The sequence below is a fragment of the Egretta garzetta genome, unplaced genomic scaffold (genome assembly GCF_000687185.1).
Source record: "Egretta garzetta isolate BGI_Z169 unplaced genomic scaffold, ASM68718v1 scaffold1136, whole genome shotgun sequence".
Taxonomy (NCBI): domain Eukaryota; kingdom Metazoa; phylum Chordata; class Aves; order Pelecaniformes; family Ardeidae; genus Egretta; species Egretta garzetta.
Genome location: NW_009260127.1, coordinates 124,889 through 136,663, shown reverse-complemented (window position 1 = coordinate 136,663; position 11,775 = coordinate 124,889). Strand labels below are relative to the sequence as shown.

The 11,775-nt window shown below is 51.7% G+C and overlaps 1 protein-coding gene across 1 annotated transcript in view; it reads right to left on the bottom strand.

Annotated features, from left to right (window-relative positions):
- Positions 1–11,775, bottom strand: part of PLEKHO1 (pleckstrin homology domain containing O1) — a 25,973-nt gene that overhangs the window by 2,125 nt on the left and 12,073 nt on the right. Inside the window, exons 3-4 of the mRNA XM_009641450.2 lie at positions 3,646–3,786; positions 2,180–2,284 (exon numbers count right to left, since the gene is read on the bottom strand). Of these exons, the coding sequence (XP_009639745.1) occupies positions 2,180–2,284; positions 3,646–3,786 (246 nt within the window). The remainder of the gene's footprint in view (positions 1–2,179; positions 2,285–3,645; positions 3,787–11,775) is intronic.

Genomic DNA, 11,775 nt, shown 5'->3' with positions numbered 1-11,775 from the left:
CGGGCAGAAGCTTGGGTGGCAAACAGTGAGAGTCCTGAACTAGAACACAGAGTCTGCAGTTCTGTAGTGCAAATGTTTGCTGAACAGGAGGAGAGCTGTGATCCCCACATGAACCAAACCCAGCACTGAGCCGGAATGAGGAAACCAACGCATTCCCGAGGTGCTAACTTGCTGGACTCCTCTAGCTGCCGAGCTGCGCCGGGATCGCGTCTGGGAGCACAGCCTGACCACTCAGTGTCACTGGGGGGCTCCGGGCTATAACAGCCTCCCTAGTGCCTGTGCCCAGGCACACACAGGTCTGTAAAACCTGTCTGCACGATGTCGACAGCATAGTGATCCCAAGGGCCATCACTGGTCCAAGGCTTGTAGGTGGGACTCGCTGATCTATGTGCTTACAGGGATGCACAGAAGGAGATTTGCAGGTAGAGCCAGCAGGGAATGGGGTGTGGGAATCTGGGCTTAGAATGCTCCCCTGGTGTCTCCCCTCTGTGCCTTGATGGGGTCAGATCGAGTTAAGTCATTCCTGACAATTATCTGTTGAATCTGTTTGTAAAGATTTCAGTGACAGACTCTCCTTGAAGCAATCTATACCATTGTTTGCTATGCTGCTTTCTGCTCTACAGCTTTTCCTACGGTCTGACCTTCGTTTTCCTTCACTACAGGGTTTTGTGTTGCCATCCAGGAGAACAAACAGCATCACAGCAGTGAGCCGCCTGGATTGCGGTAAGTTGAATGTGGATGAGATAGATCTGAGACAGATCTAAACTGAAGAATAGTTGTCACGAAGCATTAATGGGCGACAGCGTTGAAACGCTCTTTCAAGCTGCAGCCGTGGTAGCGAGGGGCACAGCCTTCTCAAGGTAGTTACCATTCACACTGGAATAAACTATGTGGGAATGCTCATACTGAGCTAAACCTGGCCTCTCTCAGCTCAGCTGTGGTTGTAAGTGTACACTTTGTCTCCCCGAGGAGGCTGAGCTGATGTGGCTTTGTTCTTTTTTCTAGTAGAAACTGCTTTGCATAATTGTAGTAGTTACTTTGGGAGTTTCATGCGGCAATAATGCTGCCACTTCGGAAGCGGCAGGAGCTATGCTAGTTAGGCTTTGTGTGGACATGGTCTCAAGTAGGCAGGGCTCTACTGCTCCAGGCTCCTCCTATTGCTGTCCCACGGTGCACTAATGCCTCGTCTCTCTGGTTGTCCCTTTCTTTTTCACTAAATGGAGAGCCTGGCTTGTCTTGACAGAAATATATATGCCACACAGTGCTGAGCAGGCAGGATTAAACATTCCTGGTTTGACCCTTGAACAGTAGGAAAGGATCTGCAAAGTTTAAATGCCCAGTAAGTCCCCTTCCTTCAGCCAAAGCAGTAGAAGTGGGCCTGTCTCCCAGAGACGGCGATTGAGAGGGGAGGGGTAGGTGGGATGAAGATGGACTGAGGTGGGCTGACAGATGGTGCCACGCTATTAGGGCGCTCTGAAGATAGCATGGGACTATATTGGTTTTCAGTTAATTCCTTAATTCAGTTCCACTACTTAAAGCTCCTTTGCAAACGAGCATGCTGCATGATCATCCAGGAGCAGCATGGAAAGACTCTCCAAAGCCCTGGGAAACCGTTCCAAACACAGCCCCACCATCCCTGCGTGGGGCAAGGCTGGGCTCCAAAGTGAAGGCATCTCACTGGGGCTGGGTGTGACAGAGCCTCAGCAGCTGCCCCTGGCCACTGCTTTGCAGTCAGTGCTGCGTGTTAATCCTGAGGCTGGGGGCATCAAACCGTCCCAGACCTTGAGAAGAGCTCACTCTATAGGTGGTGGTGGCTGTGTTTTGAGTGCGGTCCATAAAACCCAATGGCTTTGCACTCCTTTTAAATAGGAAACAGAGAGGGTAGGTGGGGCTGCTGCTGTCTCCAGCTGCCCCTGGCCACTGCTTTGCAGTCAGTGCTGCGTGTTAATCCTGAGGCTGGGGGCATCAAACCGTCCCAGACCTTGAGAAGAGCTCACTCTATAGGTGGTGGTGGCTGTGTTTTGAGTGCGGTCCATAAAACCCAATGGCTTTGCACTCCTTTTAAATAGGAAATGGAGAGGGTAGGTGGGGCTGCTGCTGTCTTCAGCAGTCTAAAATCTTCACCCAAGATTAAAGTTGAGACCATGGAGCCTGGTCCAGCCCTCAGAGTCCTGCTCACCTCATCTAAGATGCGGTTTTTAGCACGTGTGATTGCAGAGTTGAGGGCATTAATCCAGGACTCTTTCTCTTCTGGACTCACAGCCAGGAAGATCAGATTTGGTGCCTACAAAAGAGGGAATTCAGGTCAGTGCCAGTGACTAAACTCATACAGAGATGCTTTCACACTGTCCCTGCCCACAGAAAAGCTACACGGCCTTTACAGCTGGCTTGGCTTAGTGGGAAAAAGGCAAAGCAGACCTGATCCTCCCGTCCTGCAAAACAGCCCTGGTCTGCCACACACTGCGCCCGGCCTCTCTGCTTCTTGGCAGCCCTTTGCAAAGCAGACCATGATTGCTTACAGTCCCCAGCTTTTCAAACCAAAAGCTGTGTACCATATTTACTTCCCTCGTGGCTGCAGTTCCTCCTTCCCCCTCTTTGCCTTCCCACACACCATCCTAGATTTTGCCCTCATCAAACGATGATGCAGCCTTTCTATGCATCTGCTGCTCACATGCCATTTATCTGGTGCCACCTCAGACTTTGACAGAGTCTTAGGGGTTTTTTTTAAGTGAGATACTCAGTAGAAATGAGTTTTAGCCTGCACAGCATTTTTGTTCAATTCTCTCCATTGCTCAGGATGCTGGGGGGACAGTGCAGCCGCTTTCCATTTTCCCCTTCTCTTCCCTTTTTGCATTTCATGGTGTTACACAATCCTTATCAAAGTGTGGGGCGGGCAAGCTTGGTCTGCTGAAACAAGTCAGAAGGAATAGTGTAAATCCAGCTCACGTGTGTGGCTGTGGGTGGGTGCATCTGTGCCAGAGACAGCTTGCAGTTAGAGACTGGCTCTCTTTTTGCAGCAGCAACTGAGACCTCATGTAAAGTCCTGCTCGTAGGTAGCAGTGCCCCCATTCCAGCACTTTTTAGCTTTCCTCTGGACAGAAAGAACTCCTGGAACAAATTCCCGTGCACCTCTTTTGATGCTGCCCAAATCTGGGCAGCAAAGCCAAGGACCATCAGCATCTGTCCCTTCCCTGCCTCCCCCTGTGAATAAATGAGTGCAGTCAGCTAAACCACAGCTGGCAGGAGCGGTGGCCGTAAAATGGCTTTGTCCTTGCTCCTGGCAAATGTTCTGATACCTTCCTTTCCCAAAGTCAGAATACTGGCAGGTAAACGGATCCAGAGCTTAGTGCCTGGTCTTATTTACCCTGTGTACCAGCGGCCCGCGGCCTTTCCCAGCAGCAACCCGGTTCTCTCTCCGTTTCTCTCTCCGTTTCTCACTGTTGCTATCAATCCTGATGCAGCAAACGGACGTTTGTGTATTTTAAACCACAAGACTTGCTCTGGACTCCTGCACAACTCAGCCTACCCAGTTTCAGCCCCCAATTACTGTGTCAAGCCCTCAGACCTGGAGCAGGCAACCGAGAGGCAGCCTGGCCTGCACCATGGCTTTCTCGGGCTGACCGCATCCTTGAGAGCAAAGCGTACCGTGTTTCCAGGCTGTCTGGAGTGGGCGAGGGTAAATTTGCTGTGGTTCTTTTTGCTTCTGCTTTTGGACTTCCTGAGCTCTTCGCATTTCTCATAATCACTCAGGTCAAACATTTCCTGTATGTTTTTTTCATCTTTTACCTGCAAAACAAAAATAAAATTACAGCCTTGCAGATGTCAGATGTGAGAGGCAGTAACAGGGCTGCTGCTGCAAGCCAGCGGGGAGCCTGGCTGGAGCCGCTGTCTGCACAGGGGGGGGTGAATGTCCAGAACCTGTGCTGGAGCCCCTGGTGTGTTCAGCGGTGACTGAAACACTGCGAGAACCTTCCACCTTAAGGCACAAATACAGTAATGGCACTATTAGCTGGGGAACGCTTGGTTTTGGGGGGCAGAAGCAGAGATTTTGGGTTTGGCAGGGAGAAGCAGAGATTTTCAACGTGTTAGTTTTCACTCAAGTCTCTTCTGGAATGAGGGGGGCATATTTAGGGTGACTTGAAAATCACAGTCTCCTAGGTTAATTCCTGCTTGTTTACAGATTCCTTCAGGATTTAACTGCCTCTCCCACCCCCAAAGTTATGGGGGCTAGGCTGAACGGACATGCAGGTGTGATGAGACTTTTCCCTATGTTTATGCTTGCGGACCCTCAAAACGAATGGGATTTACTCCAGCAGCAAGGAGAGGACCCTGCCTGCTCGGAGGAGGTTCATGCGGAGGCAGGAGATGCTGGGAGGAGGTGGACTTTCATCTGCTGATTAAAAGGGGCAATCACATTAGCGCTTGTTGCTTTTCTGGAGACAGCATAACAAAAGTTTGAGGGATAAAGATTAGCACTTCCTATTTTTAACCCGGTGGTATTACTGAAGCCTGCGCTGACAGCTGATTTGGGGGGTGGATGAAGCACATCCAGTCCTAGATTACTGACACGATGCATGTGCTGCTCTCCCCCGCTGCTGAGCCTCCTCCCTTGTGAAGGGGCTATGGGCAGAATTCATCCAGGCTGCCCAGATCGTGGCTTTTGTTTTGGCAGCTGCTTGCCAGGCTTTCACTGCCGGGTGGCTGGCAGGATTCATGGAAGGTTTCAAGACGGAAAAGAGTGCTGGAGCTTGGCCTTCATTGACAGGAGCACTTCTTGGTTGTCCTTTAGGGAGTCATCGAGCGGCCACTTTGCAGCTTTTGCAAGATGTCACTTTTTCCAGGTCTATTCCCCAACATGTTCTATATTAGCCATGGTGTGGCAGGCACACAGCTATGGATGAGTGTCGCAGAGGCCTGAAGATGTGATTTGCACCGGGTTGTGGAGGCTGTGGCTGAGCAGAAGAGGAAGCCAGAGTTCTTGATACTGTCCCGTGACAGACAGACCCCTGACCTGAAGGTGCCATCACTCAGGGGACACTTGGAACAAAGAAGAGAATGCACAGCCTGCCTTCTGCCTGGCCCCTTGTCATTGCTATCTTAAATGCACCATCTTCATGTCCCACTGCTGCAACAGAGCAGCTCTACTCTTTCCATGGTCACTGTGAGGAATGTAGGTAACTGGGATGGGAGAGAACTTGGTTTTGCACATCCACGGAGGCCAGAACTCCAGCAGGCTCAAATCCACGTCAATCTGCTTAATCTGCCTCCAGCCGGGGTCATTACAGTCTGGGATCTGCAGTGGAGTTTGAGTAACTCAGGTGCCGGAAAGGCAGACGGTGATGAGGTCTTAGCTCCTGGATTTCCTGAAAGGACTCCACCCCATTTAATATGTTTCCTCCCTAGTTTTGGGAAGCACTGAAGGAATTCCCCATGATTTTTTCAATACAATTTAAACAAAGGGGCTGTCTAAAATGCTGTAACCAGCTTTCTAACCAGAGACACAGATAAACTGACCATCTGGCCTTGCGTAATGACTGCAGTTCCCCCTCCATCCGTTTCCCATCTATCCCCTGAGTTTGTCTTCAAGAACGAGGAGGCAGACGCTGTGCACAGCTATTCCTGAAGCCCCAGGAGCTACTGCTTATTTCTGCTCAGAACAACAGCCACTGTGTATGTGCTATTATGAACAGATACGGAAACCTCTCTCGCGGATAACGTCTAGATATCCTCCCTGTGCATTTCTAATCGGCTTTTCTCTCTTCCCAGCACCATCCTACAATCCACCTCTTTCCAAGAATCTTGGCTGAATTTGGCCGTATTCATCTGCAGCGGGAAAAGCCGATCCCTTCTGAGCCCCCAGCTGTGACACAGCGGCTGAGGCAGAAGTCCTTACTCCAGATGTTTGCTCATGTAGGTCACTGGGACTTCCCCAGCCCTTCCCTCCTCCACTGTGAGCTCAGGGAGCCGGCTCTCAAACATCTTGCCTCTAGGAATATCTACAGGAGGCTGCAGAAAGGATGGGTGTAACTGGTTCAGATAAACACCCTTCGGGTGTAGCTAGTCCTTCAAAAGACTTGGCCTGACAAGCGCTGGGGCTCTAACGCCACGCTTGCCTACCCATGACACGCACAAGAGACCCTGCCACACACAGCCCAGAGTGCTGCGCCTGTGTGCAGGCCAGTTATAAAATCATAGAATCATAGAATCACAGAATGTTTTGGGTTGGAAGGGACCCCCAGAGGTCACCCAGCCCAACCCCCCTGCAGGAGCAGGGACACCTTGAACCACATCAGGTTGCTCACAGCCCCGGCCAACCTGGCCTGGGATGTTCCCAGGGATGGGGCCTCCACCCCCTCTCGGGGCAACCCCTGCCAGGGTTTCACCACCCTCATTGTAAAGAATTTCTTCCTTAGATCCAGTCTAAACCTACCCTGCTTCAGTTTAAAACCATCACCCCTTGTCCTGACACAGCAGGCCTTGCTAAAAGCATTCTTAAAATGCTTAAGAACTGAGAATAAGCAACATCTAAGTGCATTAAAAGGATGATTTTGGGGTCCCATTTCTAAGTTTCAGACAAAGTGGGCAGGTTCAGCCCCCCCCAGGTATTTTGGGGGAGTGGGTGCACACATGGATACAGGCGCCTGCGGGTACATCTGCCCTTCAGCCAGAGCTGCAGTGCAGGGAGGAGAGGCAGGTTGGTGCTCACTTGGAATTGATTCCCTCTTGTACACAGCCTTGGTAGTATAATGAGGCCATATAAAGTGAATGGGGCTGTAATTTAGTCATTTGGATGTGGCTTTGTTCTGCCTTGGTGGTGGGAAGAGGTCTCAGCATCAGCCTGAAATGGGCTCCTCGGGGCACGGGAAGGACAGCAGCCTTGTCTCACACGGGGCACTGCCAACTGATTTCCCCTCTCCCTCCCGCACTGAGACATGCAGGCAGAGTAGTAAAATAACAGAGCATTCAGTGTGTAAATAGTGAAACTAGAGAGAAGGAAGGTGAAAGGCAAACTTCAAAAGTACCAGCCAGTTCTTTTGTCCTTTGTGGGAGGCTACTGAGGCCAAAAACAGGGAGGTGGTGAGCGTGAATTACAGGAGAGAGCAACCTGAGAGGCGGGAGAGGATGAGTGCTCAGAGGCTGAGCATAGTCATGCAGCCCATCCTCTCTAAAAAAAAGAAAAATCAACCCTAAAAGACCCACAAATCTGCTGGAACCACATGGTGAGCAAAGCCTAAATCCTGGTCACCTACGTCGATAGGAGGTTAGTGACAAACCTGCAGGGCATCTGCCCTCCTCCGCCTTTTCAGTGCGATTGGAGCCGTGAACATAAAACCTTTCAGGTTTCACCAGCAGAGAATTCAGCTTGATGTGTTCCCAGCACCCAGGCAATGCAGAGGTCTTCGGATAACGTTTGGGAGACCTTCGGGAGAACCTCAGTTCACAGTAGGAAGGAATGAAGCACGATTTCTCTGTCACCTGGTGTGGTTTGTAAGGGGAACGGCAGGGGCAGCATAGCAGCATGGATCTCCATTTATGCCAGGGTGACCCTACCACAGCCACCACGCAGCCAGGGTGCTCTGAGTGAGGAGTCAAACCTCATGGTGGAGATTTACTATAATCATTATGTTTGCTTCTTTATTTTCTTCTTCTTTGCTGAATGTGGATTGAACACAGGTTTTTAAAAGTGAGGGGTGATTTTTAGTCTCAGATGCCAAACTCTAAACTCTTTAAGAAAAGGTCTGAGTGCTGGGAAGGGCTGGGCATTCGTCTGCCCAGTTCCCCATCTCTGGGCGGTTTGTCTCTTGCTCTAACTTGCGGGGAAGATGGCTTAAAGAGGCTCTCCAGGGCCTGACAGTTCCTCTTTTCTACAGCTCCTTTTACGGAGTCAAGAAAAAGCTTCCCAATCTGGGGCGACGTATCCTCTCCTGTCCACGGCACGGGTTTGCACGCCTGCCAGTGAAGCAGCCAGGACTCTGCAGATGTGGGTATTTTTTGGATCCTGCTGCTTTCATTAGCCTTTCTTAACATCTCCCACACTGTAGTTTGAGGCTGAGATTTATCAGGGACCACTTGGCTTTATGTGCTAGGAAGGGAGAGGCCCGGATGGTTGATTTTGGCAAAACCATTCCTATCTGGGAGGTGGCCAGCAGGTCTTTCCTTCCTCACAGCTGCCGAGTGCCCGGCATGCAGCGAGCCAACGGATCTCAGAGCCTCACGGACAGGGAGGTCCTGTGCTCCTTGCCCTGTGGGGAAGCTCTGGATTGAAAGGATTAAGGTATATAAATCCCAGCAATTGCTGACATGGCTGTCTGCTGGCTTCGCTATCTGTATCGTACCTGCCCTAGGCGGACAAAACAATTCCTTATCCTGAGGTTGAGCCTGGCTCCTCCCCACGCTCCCAGAAATGCTTCCACGCTACAAATAGGCCAGGCAAGGGAAGGGAAACTGAGGCACGGAGAAAGAACCCAAAGTGTCCCCCATCACCTAAGACAAAGCAAGGTCCCTGAAGCAGGGTACATTAGACCCTGGAGACATTAGACCACGCAGCCCCCGCGCTCCCAAAGGCAGCTGCCACTGTTTGGGGTGTAGCTACGCTGCAGACGGCCATGCAGCCACCGGCTAATCTGGGCCTGCAGTCGGCGGAGAGATGTGCTGAGGCTGACATTGCTGGCGCGTTGCTGAAGTTCAAGGAGGGGAGCTGCATTCCTCACACGCCTCGCCCCCGCAGCTGCTGCCCCAGCAGGGTCAGCCCCAAGGGACGCCGGCCACGACGGCATTCCCTGTGCCTGTGGGACGTGGTGGTCCTGTGGACACGTAGTGGGTCAGAACATCAGCCATGGTACCCAAAGGACCTTCTCGCAAAGGCTTGTAGGGCTTATTCCGAGCCTTGCAGGTAGTCATGCTTCCAAAGGGCTGTTTTCTCCTGCGCGAACGCTCCCTCGCAGCATTCTGGGAACGGGAGGATCCCTAATGCCATTTAAATTAACTGCCCCTTGGATGTCTTGCTGACGGACAGTTAAAATGTCCTCCCTCATCAAGCTGTCACCTGCAAGAGCTCCAAACTTCCTCGATTCAGACCAGAGCTGCGTTCTGGGGCCAAACCAGGAGCCAAGCGGAAGGGCAGTCACCAGGCAAAGTTCTGCCGTTTCCCTCAGATTTTTTTGGTGGAGATTTGCCTGAGCAGTTCCCCGTTGAGATGCGACATGCTCAAAGCAAATGCGGAAGGTACAGAAAATCACAAGACACCAAGTGTAACGTATCCACGAGACATTCAAGAGACCATAATGTGGCTCCGGGTGTAACAAGAAACCTACAGATTCTCAATAAAGCTGAATACCCAAACATGGGCAATCTCAGGGACAGCATCAGCCAGCATGTTCCCCTCTCAAGCTGAGATGAAAGTTTCACTTCCTCAAGCTGAGCAGCTCTACCATCTAGCAAGGGACAGAAATTTCTGGAGAACTTAGCTAAAACCAGGCTGCCACTAAGGTCGGAATCCACCGGGAAGCGGCACTGGTGAGGGGACTGGCAGGTGACAGGGGAGACCCGAGTTTGATGGCCTGGCCTGTCGCTGGCTCCTTGTTCTTCTCAGTTCCCTGGCTGCGCAAGGGAGGTAACAGCGCGGTTCTGGTCTGCAAGGGAACTCGAAGAAGAAATACAGGGGGAGTTGGGAGAGTTCCAGGTATTACAGTAAGAGGGACCTGCAAAATGCTGCGGACACGGGGTAAAATGGCCCGTGTACAGTGGGACGCTGCAGATGGTTCAGTTTTTCCTTCTCTAGTACCAGGTAAGGTGCACGTGTGGAGAGAAGGCAGGGATATAGATAGAGCATGTGTGCAGTCACCGGCACAGCAGGACCCTGGTTTTGGCCAGAGCCTCTGGACCTCGGTAGAATAGAAGTGGCAGCTCTCCAAGGGACTGCCTCCCCATCTGCACACCTGCATCCTCAGCGGGAGGTCGCACCATGAACCCTCTACTCAAGGGCATGAGCACGACCTTCCAGGCCTTTTCACTGCCAGATTGCTGCCCTGAGCTGACGAGGGGACGGCGGCAGAAAGTTGCTATCTACTCTGGTCCCTTGCCCCAAAGAGTCATCAGCCAAGGCTGCCAGGAACATGGGGCTCTCAGAATCAGCTGGCCCCTGAAGAACACCCTGTACTGGAGCCAGCTCTTTTTGCATCCCAGCACTGCACTCGGATCCCAAAGCCATGCTGCCTCACCTCACGAGCCACTCAGTTGCAGGGAAAGGGAGTCAGGCTGTGCGTCGTTTCTGCCTAAGCGTTCTTTGACCCTCTCTTCATCTGTGCAGGACGGTGCCATTGAGACAGGAAAGACACTTCACTGAGACTTTTCCCTTTGCGCTGCAGAGTGTAGAACAGAGCTTGGCCAAGCGGTGGGAGAAGGAAGGTGGAAGGGAAAAGGACGGCTTAAAAAAGCAAGAGCAGGAGAGGTACGGAAGGGGCAGCAGGTCCCAGCCCTGCAGCCACAGGCTACTCTTGTGTAGCCGAAAGCCAAGGGTTTACACGCCAGACTGACACTGTCCTACACACGTGTGTAATTGCACAGCTTCAGTTAACACCTTGTACGTGTTGAACGCAACGGACACCAACACACGTTCCGCACCCAGCAACCGCAGGTGTGACAGAGAGGCAGAAAACACAGCCACCCCGCGCACGGCGGCATTCACCGAGCGTAAATGTGCACCACGAAGCGTCGTCGCAGCACCAAACGGGCGAACGGCACGCGCACAGAAACACCACGAGCACTTTGCAGGCGCCATCGCACACGTGAACCCTGCCTGTGAACGCCGGGCACTACTCCGAATGTGTTCGCACGGACAGCGCACACCCCCTTCCAGGCAGGGAGTTGTGCAGTGTTTGATGGCGCTGTAACAAATGAGGAGCGAGAACAGACTACTTTTCAAGTGCTCTTGTGCTAATTGAGTCGATGCTTTTGGTAGCAAACAAGAAAAGGCTTAAGGAAGCCCCGAGAAGCATTTCCTCATTAACATCTCGTCATCACAGGGTCCGTTCATGCTGTCTGGACAGCCCTGGGCTTCCTGACAGGAAGTGGTAGGAGCCCAGCTGTGTCTGTGTTAGGCTGACTGCTATTCCCAAGTGCAAAGCAATAACAAAGCTGTGCTAGAAACAAGAGAACAATTACCAGAAATTTGCAGGGGGAGGGGGTAGCGGGGGGGGAGAAAACCGGTGTGGAGGAGAGCAAGGGGAAAGAATGCAGAAATGATCCTGAGAAGGTGTTCTTTTGCTTAGCAGAGCTCAGCTTGCTTCAGCACATCTTGTCTTGCGTGTTTCTGCCCTGAATGCTTTTTTTGGCTGATGACCAAATGCTAAATAATGAAAGGGTTTTTTGCATAAGTTCACGGAGTTCGGCTTGCAGCAGGGGTACAGATCCCTGTGCAGGCTCAGAGCCCCTGCCTGAACAAGGTCTGTAAGCCTCAGCTCCCATTTTGGGGCACAGTTGGAAGAGCAAAGGGTTCTAGGTGTTAGAGTAGGTTTCACAGCTTCCAAAGCTTGATGTCCTAAGAAAAGAACATAACTCCAAAGCCCTGTTTGCATTTTCCAGGTATATCAGCTGGTCTGATAAAATGTATTTTCCTCTCCTTACAGACTTGGTTTCTGCCAGGGAGAAAGCCCAGGCTTCCACCAGGCGTTCACATCTTCTCCTAATCAAAATAAATAAATCAGGGCTAGGCTCTAATCTGCAAGCCCAGGTCCTAGGTAGGCAACTGGAAAAGCACAGAGATTCCCAGCAGGA